Raw genomic sequence first — 17,227 nt, forward strand, 5'->3', positions numbered from 1 at the left:
TTGTTTTTCTTATATCTCCTTTCCAGGTGTCATTTGGACCACTGCCTAATGACTGTTAGGACATCCCGCAGTTCGGTTAATCACTCTTGCAGAATCAGGAGCAACAGTTAACTCACTGTGATATTTGTAATGGGATGTTAAAATTAAAGCTTTGATTAGAAGACAAAATGATAAAAAAAAAAAATCAAAGTGAGTGTGAGAAAAAAAAAAGTCCTCATATTTTACAATCAACTAGATCACAATTGTTTCCATAACTCTTAGACACCTCAACCAGATCAGTGGGGTAAAGGGAACATAACGTAAACAGGGGAGGGTTTTAGGAGATTTCTTTGGAGAGTGATGTTGCTGTTCTGTTAGTCTCTAGTCCCCACCCTTCAATCCCCCAAGGTGGTAGAAAAGAGAGAATGGAAGGGTACTTTTTACCTCAACTCTAGTGATGGAGCTTTCTATGGGGCCTCTAAGAGATCTTTGAATTGCTGGTTTTTCCAAATGTGCAAAACTCACACCTGAGAAAGTCTCACACCTGAAAAAGCTCAAGTGGACTCTGGTAGCAGAATACTTAGTGGGGGTTGATTTGCACTCCCAGAGTTTATTGGGGCAGAAGGTTTACAGATAAGTTTGGGGACTATATGTGGACCACACAGGAGCATATGTTGGCATAGGGATGTTTGCAGTCTGGCTGGTTACAGGGACTCAGACAATAAGAAGATGGACAGGAACTGGTTATTCAAAGATGCAGAGTCACAGGCATAGAGTTTCATGCACTCTGGCCAAGGGAAATGTAATTAGAGGGATCTAGCAGAAAACCTCCAAATAGCTTGCACGTGCACACACACAGACAGACACACACATATACACACCCCAAGAGTGATTTTAAAGATCTGGCAGTCTCAGAGAGAGGTCAGTTTATAATGGAACCAGTTCACATAGGACCTTTGCTATCTCCTTATCACTCCTAACCAATCTTACCCTCTCACCTCTTCCTACCAATGTTGAGAGCTGAGTGGGCACTGGAAACTAACTAGCAAGCTGGGAGGGGTGGCAAGGAAAATAAATGCAGGACAGAGAAAGAATGAACCAAATATGCCCTCCTTTCCTTTTTTTCTAGCCAGAAGACAATACAGGTGGGGAGCAGGGAAGATTTGATGATACACTGAATTTAGAATTGTGACATATGTATATACAGTGGCGTGGGCATTCCCAAATTGAGTCTGTGTTTCTGACTTAACATGACCGAGAAGTCTGGCTGCTGCCTCGGTTTTAGCAGAAAGGATTGGGATTTGACCAAGTTTTGCTATGGGGTAAGAGTATTCACTCTACTGAATAAATTTTAATAGCCAATGAAAGGCAAAAATAAAACTTCACTTTAGATAGGGCAGAGTCACATTATTTGACATACGTGTTCTACAGACAATGACTATTATCACCCCCTAAAACCCTCTCATAATGGCTAGTTTCGAGGGAACTTGCTCAGCTGGCATTGTGGATATTAACTGTCCCCTCAATTTGACCTAGCATTTCCTATTTTAGAGCCCCCATAGTAAAGTCTGCCAAGACTGATTTATTAAACTTTTCTTTTTCATCAGAAATTTGCATTAACTTAAACAAAAGTACAATTACAGTCAGTGATTAGAATATTAGTCTTAGGTTAACAGAGGATTCCCAAGTGATTTCTGAAGTAACAAAGATTACATAATGCTGAGAATAATTAAGCAATTAGGTTGAATGTATTTCTTTTTTTAAAATTCATGGTAAAACTGGAAATTTATTTAAAGTGCCCCCAAATTTTACTGATCAGAATATTTATTGATGTAACAATCATATTTGTAATAATACTTCAATTGGTACTTTGGAGATTACCAAATATTTTCACATTCTATCTTTTGACCTTACCAGTAATTAAACATTTACAAGATAATAGACTTCTTTATAGAAACTTCTAGGGCTATTCTGAACTCGTGTGTGTGTGTGTGTGTGTGTGTGTGTGTTAGTATGCTGTATTTGTCCATGCTTGTGCATGTGTATATATGCCTATGTTAGGTGGAAACAAATAAAGGGAAAGATATCTTTTCTTCCATGTTTACTATAACCTATTAGCAACATGGCCAATTCCATTTTTTATGACTTAATATATTTTAGAACCTAGATTTCAATCTCTTCATACCCATGTCAACTTTTCTGACAAAAACACATATATTGGCTTGAAGTTTTTTTCTAATATCTCATATACTTCCTGAGAAACATCAGAAATTATGAGAAATATATATAAACTAAACATGAAATTGAACCAATGTTTTCAGGACTCCAATCTCCTGCGCATTCTGGGAAAACATCTTATTGATAGTCAGCAAGAGTCAGTTATGTACAAACAGGCTATAACCTTGCTACTCAGCAGGACAACAATAACCATTAGATTCTCAAAAGTTGCAAATGTTTGCAAATCTCTTCTTAACAGTTTTAATTAAGAAATGTCTCATGACTGACAAATGTATTCATTATTTCCTTTAATGGTTGGTCAGAGTCTACATCCCTCAGAATTTTTCTTTATGAAAAAGTCAGAATTAAAGTCAGAAAAAATGAGATTGATATTCACCTGCAATCTAACAGCAGAGAGTAAAGGCTTGTTCTTAATTTTAAAATGTTTTGCAAGGCATAATAACTATTTAACGTTCATGGGAACTTTCTAACATAATTTATTAATGATATCTCAACAGGTTTGTTTCATCAATTGTAACACTCGATCTTTATGAGACACTAGAAATTCCTAGAGAATTATAGAATGGTGAAGTTCGTTGAAATCCAAGAACAAATGGTGATCTCTAGATACAGAAAATTATAGTCTTACTCTCAGGTAGGTGTCATCTGGGAACAGATTGCACCCTATAACCTGTTTTGAGTGGCCACACTAGCCCTGGTTAAAATAGAAACCTGGGAATATTTCTGGAGTTCTGAAGTGTGTCTTAAGTCGGTGGTTGTGTATGTGTGTGTATGTGGTGGTGGTAGTGGTATTACAATGATGAATTATCAAATAATAATTCATGGTCCAGGTATAATACCATATATTTCAACACAAAATTGGATAGAACTGAGCTGAAGAATAGGGTTTGACTCTTCAGATGCTGGACAGGCAATAAATATTTAACATAAATATGGCACTACCCTTTGATACTTTGATAATATGTCAACAGACAACCTTTAAACATGTCATTTGGAAGATATGTTTGTCAGAGACTGCCTCCCTAACTCCTGGCTACAGTTCTATTCATATCAAAACAGAGCCTTTCTTCCATGCTGCCCAAAGTTATTCATTGTTCTCTAACCTCATGGATCCTGTAAGTATCTTCAGTTAAAGGAAGACTCTGAGGTGTGGAAATGTGTACTTACTCCAGATCTCAATCAAGTAGAACCCATCTTAAGAAGTATATAAGGTCAGGGGTTCCCTGGTGGTGCAGTTGTTAAGAATCCGCCTGCCTGTGCAGGAGACACAGGTTTGAGCCCTGGCCCAGGAAGATCCCACATGCCACGGAGCAACTGAGCCCATGCACCACAACTACTGAGCCTGCACTCTAGAGCTTGCGAGCCACAACTACTGAGCCTGTGTGCCACAACTACTGAAGCCCATGCACTGCAACAAGCGAAGCCACCACAATGAGAAGCCTGCGCACCGCAATGCAGAGTAGCCCTCGCTCGAAGTAACTAGAGAAAAGCCCGCAGGCAGCAATGAAGACCCAATGCAGCCAAAAATAAATAATTAATTAATTTTTTAAAAAAAAGAAATACATAAGGTCAATATAGCAAAGTGGTTCAGAGCACATGCTTTGCATTAGCTCCTGTGGCTACTGTTACAAATTACCACAAATTTGGTGACCTCAAGTCTGCAGTTTAATGATGGGATCTATTGAAACTACAGTTTTTCTGTTACAGCTGCAGGCATTAATAACTTTCAAACTCAGGAAAAATGCTTTGAGTGTTTTTTTTTAATACTTTAAAGATATGAAACAATGTGAAAGATATTTTAACATACCTTCTATTTGGATATATGTATCTCAGTATAATTAACTTATACAGCTTAAAACCAAGTACTGCACTAATAGAACATATGCAATAATAAATTGAATACTAAGTTATCATTTTTGTATTTTTTCCTTTCTGCTGGAAATTGTAATTCATTCTGCCATGAAAAATGAATCTTGGACAAGACATTCAAGAATCTAAACATGAATACAATCTTATAAAGAACAACTATCTTGTCCTCTTAGAGAGTGTAACAATTATATCTGCAAGAATTGTTACCAAGGCTATTGCCCCAGAATCATACCCCTGGCCCTCCCTCCAGGTAAATTTGCAGAAAACCACAGCTAACCATATCCTCTAGCTGTGTTCACAGCACAGGAACAAGAGTCTCACTATAAGAAAACTGGTGCAAGCTAGTTCAACTTCAAAAGTGGGACAAATATCGCCCTGCACCTCATTACCATCTCATTGTAATAGTAAGACCCCTGTCTGTCTGCCCATGATGGTTCAACCTGCTTCCAACCCAGATGCCAGAGGACCATACAAGGACAGAAAAGACGTGACACCCCAGTTCCAGGAAGAACCCGCCTATTCCCAGAAGACCAATGCATACACTTCCCTCTCATTAGCCTTGCCCTTAAAATCTTGCCTTAATTGTCAGTCCCCTGGGCAAGAAGTTGATTTGCGATTAAGATCCCACTTCTCCATTCTCCGGCCATTGAATAATGATTGTGCTGCTTCAATCTCAACTTTGGTTTCATTTTTGGCTGTGCAAACCCAAACAGAAAAAAAGAACCTTCCTTCCCCCTGAGGCAGGAGCTCGGCCAGGCTAGGGTTCAAGTAGGGGATCATAAGACCTAATTTGGTAACAGAATGACTAACCACTTAGTCTATTTTTGCTTGCTGTTGGCATCTTCGTTTATTTCTTTAGAGCACTTATCATGATCTTGTTCATTTATGTGTTTATTTGTTTGTTATCTATTTTTCACTATTTGGATGTAAACTAAATATGAAGCTTTGTCCTATTTACTGCAGCATTCCCATCACCTAAAATAGCACCTGGCTCAGGGAAGGCATTCAATGAATATTTATTGACTAGACAAATAAATAAATCAAGTAATTAATTAAAAGAAATCAAGAGTATAAATTTTACCAGAAATTTTGGCAAAAAATTCCAAAGAGTAAAACACAATAAAGACTGGTAAATGTTTTGTCCTTATAAAAGTCTATTTTTATTAAATCACTAATATGTCTTCATTTCATAGATACTTTCCATAATTATTGAGATATATGTAAGTACTTCAAATGGCAATTTTCCTTTCTTATTTATTTATGTACCATTTTAACCCACAATATTACACAAAGATTATGAGATATATCACATTTAGGAAGTTTGCAATAAAACTCTAAGAGAGAAAACAAAAAGAATGAATAGAGATGGGTCTTTTTTTAAAATGCTGTTTTTTTCTATATAAAAAGGATCTGAGCTTGTAAAGAATATGTTCAAGATATTTATGTTTTATGTAAAAACAGCAAAATCGTTAAGCCTTCTACTTCGAACTATACAAATTTATCTAAGACACAGAATTTCTACTAAGCTTACAAAATCATTTGTCAAACCAAGCATTACCTCTCAGTCTCCAGGTTAGTTGGTAGACTAGTTAAATAAGTGAATATACATAGAACTTAATTCTTCTGATCCCAAGAATCACACTGTCATTTGCCAAATATAAGTTCTGTTTTGACATGTTACTCTCACAGCATAATATGTATTATTATTCTCCTTACTGGTAAGAAGCAAGATAAACTAATACAAAGACATTAAGCTGTCCCTTGTATAGGATAATCAAAATGTTAAATATATTTCAGGTGTAAAAATCGACAAAATGTTTTCAGAACCTTCCTACTGCCAAAGCAACACTGTACAGATGTGCCTGGCAGTCAAGTGGCCATTAGAATTGACCTCTGTTGCTGTGGTAAAATGTAAAGAGGGAGGAGAGAAGATGGCGGAAGAGTAAGACGCAGAGATCACCTTCCTTCCCACAGATACAGTAGAAATACATCTACACGTGGAACTGCTCCTACAGAACACCCACTGAATGCTGGCAGAAAACGTCCGACCTCCAAAAAGGCAAGAAACTCCCCCCATACTTGGGTGGGGCAAAAGAAAAAAGAAATAACAGAGACAAAAGAATAGGGACGGCACCTGCACCAGTGGGAGGGAGCTGTGAAGGAGGAAAGATTTCCACGCACTAGGAAGCCCCTTCGTGGGCAGAGACTGCGGGTGGCAGAGGGGGGAAGCTTCGGAGCCACGGAGGAGAGCGCAGCCACAGGGGTGCGGAGGGCAAAGCGGAGAGGTTCCCGCACGGAGGAGCGGTGCCGACCAGCACTCACCAGCCCGAGAGGCTTGTCTGCTCAGCCGCCGGGGCGGGCGGGGCTGGGAGCTGAGGCTCGGGCTTCGGTCGGTCGTATCGCAGGGAGAGGACTGGGGTTGGTGGCGTGAACACAGCCTGAAGGGGTTAGTGCACCACAGCTAGCCCGGAGGGAGTCCGGGGAAAAAGTCTGGAGCTGCCGAAGAGGCAAGAGACTTTTTCTTGCCTCTTTGTTTCGCTGCGCGCAAGGAGAGGGGATTCAGAGCGCCGCCTAAACGAACTCCAGAGAAGGGCGCGAGCCGCGGCGATCAGCGCGGACCCCAGAGACGGGCATGAGACGCTGGGGCTGCTGGTGCCGCCTCCAAAAATCCTGTGTGCGAGCACAGGTCACTCTCCACACCGCCCCTCCCGGGAGCCTGTGCAGCCCGCCACTGCCAGGGTCCCGTGATCTGGGAACAAGTTCCCCGGGAGAACGCACTGCGCGCCTCAGGCTGCTGCAACGTCACGCCGGCCTCTGACGCCACAGGCTCGCCCCGCCTCCTCCGTACCCCTCCCTCCCCGCGGCCTGAGTGAGCCAGCGCCCCCGAAGCAGCTGCTCCTTTAACCCCGTCCTGTCTGGGCGGGGAACAGACGCCCTCAGGCGACCTACACGCAGAGGCGGGTCCAAATCCAAAGCTGAACCCCAGGAGCTGTGCGAACAGAGACGAGGAGGGGAAATCTCTCCCAGCAGCCTCAGAAGCAGCGGATTAAAACTCCACAAACAACTTGATGTGCCTGCATCTGTTGAATACCTGAATAGACAACGAATCATCCCAAATTCAGGAGGTGGACTTTGGGAGCAGGATATATTAATTTTTCCCCTTTTCCTTTTTTTTGTGAGTGTATATGTATATGCTTCTGGGTGAGATTTTGTCTGTATAGCTTTGCTTTACAATAGCTTTATTTTACTTCACTATATTATAGCCTCTTTCTTTCTTTCTTTCTTTCTATTTTTTCTCCCTTTTACTCTGAGCTGTGTGGACGAAAGGCTCTTGGTGCTCCAGCCAGGCATCAGGGCCGTGCCTCTGAGGTGGGAGAGCCAACTTCAGGACACTGGTCCACAAGAGACCTCCCAGATCCACGCAATACCAAATGGCAAAAATCTCTCACAGATCTCCATCTCAACATCAAGACCCAGCTTCACTCAACGACCAGCAAGCTACAGTGCTGGACACCCTATGCCAAACAACTAGCAAGACAGGAACACAGCCCAATCCATTAGCAGAGAGGCTGCCTAAAATCATAATAAGGCCACAGACACCCCAAAATACACCACCAGACGTGGACGTGCCCACCAGAAAGACAAGATCCAGCCTCATCCACCAGAGCTCAGGCACTAGTTCCCTCCACCAGGAAGCCTACACAACCCACTGAACCAACCTTAGCCACTGGGGACAGATACCAAAAACAACGGGAACTACGAACCTGCAGCCTGTGAAAAGGAGACCCCAAACACAGTAAGATAAGCAAAATGAGACGACAGAAAAACACACAGCAGATGAAGGAGCAGGGTCAAAACACACTAGACTTAACAAATGAAGAGGAAATAGGTAGTCTACCTGAAAAAGAATTCAGAATAATGATAGTAAGGATGATCCAAAATCTTGGAAATAGAATAGACAAAATGCAAGAAACATTTAACAAGGACGTAGAAGAACTAAAGAGGAACCAAGCAATGATGGAAAACACAATAAATGAAATTAAAAATACTCTAGATGGGATCAATAGCAGAATAACTGAGGCAGAAGAAAGGATAAGTGACCTGGAAGATAAAATGGTGGAAATAACTACTGCAGAGCAGGATAAAGAAAAAAGAATGAAAAGAACTGAGGACAGTCTCAGAGACCTCTGGGACAACATTAAACGCACCAACATTCGAATTATAGGGGTCCCAGAAGAAGAAGAGAAAAAGAAAGGGACTGAGAAAATATTTGAAGAGATTATAGTTGAAAACTTCCCTAATATGGGAAAGGAAATAGTTAATCAAGTCCTGGAAGCACAGAGAGTCCCATACAGGATAAACCCAAGGAGAAACACGCCAAGACACATATTAATCAAACTGTCAAAAATTAAATATAAGGAAAACATATTAAAGGCAGCAAGGGAAAAACAACAAATAACACACAAGGGAATCCCCATAAGGTTAACATCTGATCTTTCAGCAGAAACTCTGCAAGCCAGAAGGGAGTGGCAGGATATACTTAAAGTGATGAAGGAGAAAAACCTACAACCAAGATTACTCTACCCAGCAAGGATCTCATTCAGATTCGATGGAGAAATTAAAACCTTTACAGACAAGCAAAAGCTGAGAGAGTTCAGCACCACCAAACCAGCTTTACAACAAATGCTAAAGGAACTTCTCTAGGCAAGAAACACAAGAGAAGGAAAACACCTACAATAACAAACCCAAAATATTTAAGAAAATGGGAATAGGAACATACATATCAATAATTACCTTGAATGTAAATGGATTAAATGCTCCCACCAAAAGACACAGGCTGGCTGAATGGATACAAAAACAAGACCCATATATATGCTGTCTACAAGAGACCCACTTCAGACCTAGAGACACAGACAGACTGAAAGTGAGGGGATGGAAAGAGATATACCATGCAAATGGAAATCAAAAGAAAGCTGGAGTAGCAATTCTCATATCAGACAAAATAGACTTTAAAATAAAGACTATTACAAGAGACAAAGAAGGACACTATATAATGATCAAGGGATCGATCCAAGAGGAAGGTATAACAACTGTAAATATTTATGCACCCAACATAGGAGCACCTCAATACATAAGGCAAATACTAACAGCCATAAAAGGGGAAATCGACAGCAACACAATCATAGTAGGGGACTTTAACACCCCACTTTCACCAATGGACAGATCATCCAAAATGAAAATAAATAAGGAAACACAAGCTTTAAATGATACATTAAACAATATGGACTTAATTGATATTTATAGGACATTCCACCCAAAAACAACAGAATACACATTTTTCTCAAGTGCTCATGGAACATTCTCCAGGATAGATCATATCTTGGGTCACAAATCAAGCCTTGGTAAATTTAAGAAACTTGAAATCGTATCAAGTATCTTTTCCGACCACAACGCTATGAGACTAGATATCAATTACAGGAAAAGATCTGTAAAAAATACAAACACATGGAGGCTACACAATACACTACTTAATAACGAAGTGATCACTGAAGAAATCAAAGGGGAAATCAAAAAATACCTAGAAACAAATGACAATGGAGATACGACGACCCAAAACCTATGGGATGCAGCAAAAGCAGTGCTAAGAGGGAAGTTTATAGCAATACAAGCCTACCTCAAGAAACAGGAAACATCTCGAATAAACAACCTAACCTTGCACCTAAAGCAATTAGAGAAAGAAGAACAAAAAAACCCCAAAGCCAGCAGAAGGAAAGAAATTATAAAGATCAGGTCAGAAATAAATGAAAAAGGAATGAAGGAAACAATAGCAAAAATCAATGAAACTAAAAGCTGGTTCTTTGAGAAGATAAACAAAATTGATAAACCATTAGCCAGACTCATCAAGAGAAAAAGGGAGAAGACTCAGATCAATAGAATTAGAAATGAAAAAGGAGAAATAACCACTGACGCTGCAGAAATACAAAAGATCATGAGAGATTACTACAAGCAACTCTATGCCAATAAAATGGACAACCTGGAAGAAATGGACAGATTCTTAGAAATGCACAAACTGCCGAGACTGAACCAGGAAGAAATAGAAAATATGAACAGACCAATCACAAGCACTGAAATTGAAACTGTGATTAAAAACCTTCCAAAAAACAAAAGCCCAGGACCAGATGGCTTCACAGATGAATTCTATCAAACATTTAGAGAAGAGCTAACACCTATCCTTCTCAAACTCTTCCAAAATATTGCAGAGGGAGGAACACTCCCAAACTCATTCTATGAGGCCACCATCACCCTGATACCAAAACCAGACAAAGATGTCACAAAGAAAGAAAACTACAGGCCAATATCACTGATGAACATAGATGCAAAAATCCTCAACAAAATACTCGCAAACAGAATCCAACAGCACATTAAAAGGATCATACACCATGATCAAGTGGGGTTTATCCCAGGAATGCAAGGATTCTTCAATATATGCAAATCAATCAATGTGATACACCATATTAACAAATTGAAGGAGAAAAACCATATGATCATCTCAATAGATGCAGAGAAAGCTTTCGACAAAATTCAACACCCATTTATGATAAAAGCCCTGCAGAAAGTAGGCATAGAGGGAACTTTCCTCAACATAATAAAGGCCATATATGACAAACCCACAGCCAACATTGTCCTCAATGGTGAAAAACTGAAACCATTTCCACTAAGATCAGGAACAAGACAAGGTTGCCCACTCTCACCACTATTATTCAATATAGTTTTGGAAGTGTTAGCCACAGCAATCAGAGAAGACAAAGAAATAAAAGGAATCCAAATCGGAAAAGAAGAAGTAAAGCTGTCACTATTTGCAGATGACATGATACTATACACAGAGAATCCTAAAGATGCTACCAGAAAACTCCTAGAGCTAATCAATGAATTTGGTAAAGTAGCAGGATACAAAATTAATGCACAGAAATCTCTTGCATTTCTATACACTAATGACAAAAAATCTGAAAGTGAAATTAAGAAAACACTCCCATTTACCACTGCAACAAAAAGAATAAAATATCTAGGAATAAACCTACCTAAGGAGACAAAAGACCTGTATGCAGAAAATTATAAGACACTGATGAAAGAAATTAAAGATGATACAAATAGATGGAGAGATATACCATGTTCCTGGATTGGAAGAATCAACATTGTGAAAATGACTCTACTACCCAAAGCAATCTACAGATTCAATGCAATCCCTATCAAACTACCACTGGCATTTTTCACAGAACTAGAACAAAAAATTTCACAATTTGTATGGAAACACAAAAGACCCCGAATAGCCAAAGCAATCTTGAGAACGAAAAATGGAGCTGGGGGAATCAGGCTCCCTGACTTCAGACTATATTACAAAGCTTCAGTAAGCAAGACAGTTTGGTACTGGCACAAAAACAGAAATATAGATCAATGGAACAGGATAGAAAGCCCAGAGATAAACCCACACACATATGGTCACCTTATCTTTGATAAAGGAGGCAAGCATATACAGTGGAGAAAAGACAGCCTCTTCAATAAGTGGTGCTGGGAAAATTGGACAGCTACATGTAAAAGTATGAAATTAGAACACTCCCTGACACCATGCACAAAAATAAACTCAAAATGGATTAAAGACCTAAGTGTAAGGCCAGACACTATCAAACTCTTAGAGGAAAACATAGGCAGAACACTCTATGACATACAGCACAGCAAGATTCTTTTTGACCCAGCTCCCAGAGAAATGGAAATAAGAACACAAATAAACAAATGGGACCTAATGAAACTTAAAAGCTTTTGCACAGCAAAGGAAACCATAAACAAGACCAAAAGACAACCCTCAGAATGGGAGAAAATATTTGCAAATGAAGCAACTGACAAAGGATTAATCTCCAAGATTTACAAGCAGCTCATGCAGCTCAATAACAAAAAAACGAACAACCCAATCCAAAAATGGGCAGAAGACCTAAATAGACATTTCTCCAAAGAAGATATACAGATTGCCCACAGTCACATGAAAGGAAGCTCAACATCATTAATCATTAGAGAAATGCAAATCAAAACTACAATGAGATATCATCTCACACCGGTCAGAATGGCCATCATCAAAAAATCTAGAAACAATAAATGCTGGAGAGGATGTGGAGGAAAGGGAACACTCTTGCACTGTTGGTGGGAATGTAAATTGATACAGCCACTATGGAGAACAGTATGGAGGTTCCTTAAAAACCTCAAATAGAACTACCATACGACCCAGCAATCCCAATACTGGGCATATACCCTGAGAAAACCATAGGTCAAAAAGAGTCATGTACCAAAATGTTCATTGCAGCTCTATTTACAATAGCCAGGACATGGAAGCAAACTAAATGTCCATCGACAGATGAATGGATAAAGAAGATGTGGCACATATATACAATGGAATATTACTCAGCCATAAAAAGAAATGAAATGGAGGTATTTGTAATGAGGTGGATGGAGTTAGAGTCTGTCATACAGAGTGAAGTAAGTCAGAAAGAGAAAAACAAATACAGTATGCTAACACATATATGCGGAATCTAAGGGAAAAAAAAAAAAAAAGGCCATGAAGAACCTAGTGGCAAGACGGAATAAAGACACAGACCTACTAGAGAATGGACTTGAGGATATGGGGAGGGGGTGGGGTGAGATGTGACAGGGTAAGAGAGTGTCATGGACATATATACACTACCAAATGTAAAATAGATAACTAGTGGGAAGCAGCCGCATAGCACAGGGAGATCAGCTCGGTGCTTTGTGACCACCTAGAGGGGTGGGATGGGGAGGGTGGGAGGGAGGGAGATGCAAGAGGGAAGAGAAATGGGAACATATTGTATATGTATAACTGATTCACTTTGTTATAAAGCAGAAGCTAACACACCATTGTAAGGCAATTATACTTCAATAAAGATGTTTAAAAAAAAAAAAATGTAAAGAACCCCAATGTCACTGATTAGATATGGTTATCAAAGTTAGGATTATTAGCTGGAACATTCAGTCACAGCACAGGAACTGACACTTTTTGAAAAGATCCCAAGAATCCTCTATATTACATGTCAGTCTAAGTCAAAATTAGAGCAATCCAAATGCATCTACTTAGAATATGCAAGTTCATTGTCCTAAAATTGTCAAGTTCCTATTATTTGTTATTGAATTACAGAGAAAAGTAGGCAGACAGCCTCTGCCTCATGCAATTTAAAGTAAAACTCTTGACTCTAATTAGACACTCCTTAGGTGGCTAAGTCATGGTGGATTTATATTGCTTTAATCAGTAAACTATAAAAAAAGACAAAAGCAGGGATATTTTTCATTTTAGCACTTCATTTGTTGCTTGTGGAAGGTGTATTTTTATCATTAAAGTTTGATTTAAAGTGAACCTGAATTGAATGAATAATCTTCTCATGCTGTTCCCAATCCCTCTAAAAGACAGGAGAGACCATCATGCATTACCACTCATGCTGTAAATAATTTTAGTCCATTTCTCTACTTTTATTTTCTCTACTTCCTCTCTCTGATTCACTCTGTACTCCACCACCAGATTGATTCTCCTAAAATATCTTTTTATTCACATTATTCTTTGGCTCAAAAGCATTTCCTCTTACCCTTTCAGGATTTTATCCAAGCCCCTTCACCTCACATTTAAGGCCTCAAATTTCACTACCTTTCGGGATCCACAGCTCCTCTGTCATGATTACCTGTAAACTAAACCTCCAGTAGTGACCCACTTAATGTTCCTCTCGCTCTCTTTCTGGAGCATGTGTTTTTTGGTGTTTTGTTTGTTTTGGTTTTTTTCTCATGGAATTCCTGGTGCTGAAGTATACTCCCCTCCCCTTTAACATTCTTTCTTTAAGATCTAGCCCAAATACTACCTCCTTCACAAAACAGTTCTCTGAGAATCCCCAGATAAAGACACCTCTGCCTTCCTGTGTATTCTTATTACACAGACATTCTCCATTAATCATGTATTTCTCTGGGCCAGCTTTGAACTTATTAAATTAAATGCTGCAGAGCCTTTATATTGGGTTGGCCAAAAAGTTCATTTGGTTTTAAGTAAAAATAAAAGACACATTTTTCATCTTCACCAAGACCTTTATTGAACAACGTATTCACTAACCAAATGAACTTTTTAGCCAACCCAATATTTTGGGGGAGTTTATATTATCTCCAAATAGCCGTTTCCTAACATTTTTTTTTATCTCCTATGATAGCTAGCACAGTGTCCTTCATATAATAAGCATACAATTAATGTCCCTAAATCAAGGATTTTTTAAATATTTGAGAAGTAAGCAAACTGTATATATGAGGAAACTGAGGTCCAGAATCATTAGTAACTCGCCTAAAGGTGACTAGCAAGCAGTCGAAGATTCAGTTTGCCTGATTATTAAAGATGCTTTGTACTTATACCAAAGTTATATTATTTCATTATTGATCAGTTGTTCTAAGCCAAGTAATTTATGAAACTCACTGATTTTAATAAAGTATATGCATATATGTTTACATATTATATATAATAACATATATGTATTTGTAAATAAAAATAGGTATAAACAAAGTTTCTCTGCAGATATTATTTCAAGGGTGACTCTAAAGAACTCAAGTGTAGGGCTTCCCTGGTGGCGCAGTGGTTGAGAATCTGCCTGCTAATGCAGGGGACACAGGTTCGAGCCCTGGTCTGGGAAGATCCCACATGCCGCGGAGCAACAAGGCCCGTGAGCCACAACTACTAGGCCTGCGTGTCTGGAGCCTGTGCTCCACAACAAGAGAGGCCACAATAGTGAGAGGCCCACGTACCGCCATGAAGAGTGGCCCCCACTTGCCACAACTAGAGAAAGCCCTAGCACAGAAACGAAGACCCAACATAGCAATCATTCAATCAATCAATAAATCAATAAATCTTTAAAAAAAAAAGAACTCAATTGTAATATCTTATAACATAAAAAACAATATGCAAGAATCGTGAGGACAATGGGAACATTGATCTTTTTAATGAACTTTGAGTGACACGACCAATATTCCAGTGAGAACCAAGTATTACAAAAGTCTCCAATGTCCTGTTAAATCTTATGTTCTACTATATAACACTGTAAACATATAACTGTAAGTCTACATTTTCTATGAAGGTGGATTAATAGCTCAATTTAATTCCTGTAATACTTATAATGTAGTGGACAATTGCAAGTTCAATTTTATAAGGAAGGTTTTAATAAGCTAGTATTTGGAAAACATGTTGAAATAATGTTACTCAAGAAATAGAAATTAACAAATATTTAAAAATCAACAGTAACTTGGGTTCTGGTTAAAGTTAGTTTGACGTACATTGGATTTATCCTTTTAAATAAATGTTTTGTCTCTGGGCAGTTTGATACACGTTGTCACTTACCGTCTTTCAGGATGGTTTCTCGCTCTGTGCCATCTATCTTCTGCCGGCCAATTAGGAAACTGGTGGTGTCAGCAAAGTAGATGTAATTGGTTTCTGCATGAAAATCTAAAGCACGAGGGTTTACCAGATTTTCTATGGGGATCATGTATTCATCAGCTATCTTGGTATTCAAGTCCATTCCTCTAACAATTCCTGGGCGTCCTTTCCCATAAAAGAGAAACAACTCATTCTTTGGTCCTGCAGAAGAAAGATTACAAACATAAACAACCGATGCTGCCTAATCTTCTTTACCCTGCATAATGCCACTGTTTAATTAACTGGCACAATTAACATTTTTTTAAATTCAGTACCAAAAATTAAACCCTAAAATATGCCAAATGTATCTCGATGCAAGAAGGCCAGCTAATTGCGTTACTTTAATTAAAACAGAAATTACTTCTGTGAATAGGTTATATTTAGTTAATTATTCTTTTGCCTGTAACTGTATAGCAAAAACATGACAGATCCTTGGATAACTTGTAACTGTAAAGTGGACATTTATTAAAACATCTGGCACATTTAATTTTATAATTCATTACAATCTATCTATCTGTAGATACTAACTGTAGCATTCATTATGTTTGACAGTGCTAAAAACTTCAGAATATTTCAAACACCCCTCCCTACTCAGAGTTTGCATCTACAGACTGTCAGAAGCAAACAAAAAGAATCACACAGTATCACATAACTTGCATGTAAATATATTATAGTTTGTATAAACGTGATTTTTTTTTTAAGAATTGAAATAAAATGCCAGTTATAGTGTCACTTCTTTCTTCATATCTTAATTAGAACGTTAGAGGTTGATGCTGTCTGCCAGTAACTCTGATGTACAACACAGCCTTTATCAGAAACTAAACAAAACAAAAAACTGTGTCCTGGGTTAAAATGCACGAATCAAGGAAGCTTTTTCTACAGAATGAATGAACTCCTTCAGACTTTTATGTGAAACTACATGCAAGGCTCTCGTATTGCTAGGGCACATTATACTTAGTTTAGTATACATAATTTTGAAAGGAATACTTCATATAGAAAGGAAAACATACTAGGTTTTATTAAGAAAACTGAGGATACATATGATTATTATATTTGGATAACCATACCATAGTGAGATTCTTAGTAAATTAATTACATTATAAAATTTGGAGGAAAAAAAATAAGTAATTACTCATAAACTCAACACCCTCAATGCAAAATATATAATCATTTTATATATTTTCTTTCTCATTTTCTTTTAAAATTAGTGTTAATGAATATTAAATATATATATTTATAAAATGTTAATATTTTATATTAACAATAAAAGAATAAAAATAAAACATATCTCATGTACCTAACATAGACCTTAAGAATATTTCCAGAACATTAGAATGCACGCACATGCCCCAAACCCACCCCTCTTCCATCCCAGAGACATCCAGTATCTCTGGTTATATACAATAATATGGTTATTGTGTTTACCATGCATTTTTTTAAAGTTTTGCCACATATGTTGTTTGTATTTCCCAACAGTAGACTGTTTAATTTTGTGTGTTTGAATTGCATGTGTGCTATTAATTAATTTTATTCTTATTACATGCTTTATATTCATCTATGGTTGTTGTAGTAATTATTCATTCATTTTCATTGCTGTATTATATTCCTTGGTGTGACTATTTCAAATTTAATTTACCTAGCTATTTTTCT

At 38.2% G+C, this 17,227-nt stretch overlaps 1 protein-coding gene across 1 annotated transcript in view; it reads right to left on the minus strand.

Annotated features, from left to right (window-relative positions):
• LRP1B (LDL receptor related protein 1B) overlaps positions 1-17,227 on the minus strand; it is a 1,897,582-nt gene that overhangs the window by 809,889 nt on the left and 1,070,466 nt on the right. The window contains exon 11 of the mRNA XM_036857483.1: positions 15,503-15,739. Within this exon, the coding sequence (XP_036713378.1) occupies positions 15,503-15,739 (237 nt within the window). The remainder of the gene's footprint in view (positions 1-15,502; positions 15,740-17,227) is intronic.

The sequence above is a fragment of the Balaenoptera musculus genome, chromosome 7 (genome assembly GCF_009873245.2).
Source record: "Balaenoptera musculus isolate JJ_BM4_2016_0621 chromosome 7, mBalMus1.pri.v3, whole genome shotgun sequence".
NCBI classification, from domain to species: Eukaryota; Metazoa; Chordata; class Mammalia; order Artiodactyla; family Balaenopteridae; genus Balaenoptera; species Balaenoptera musculus.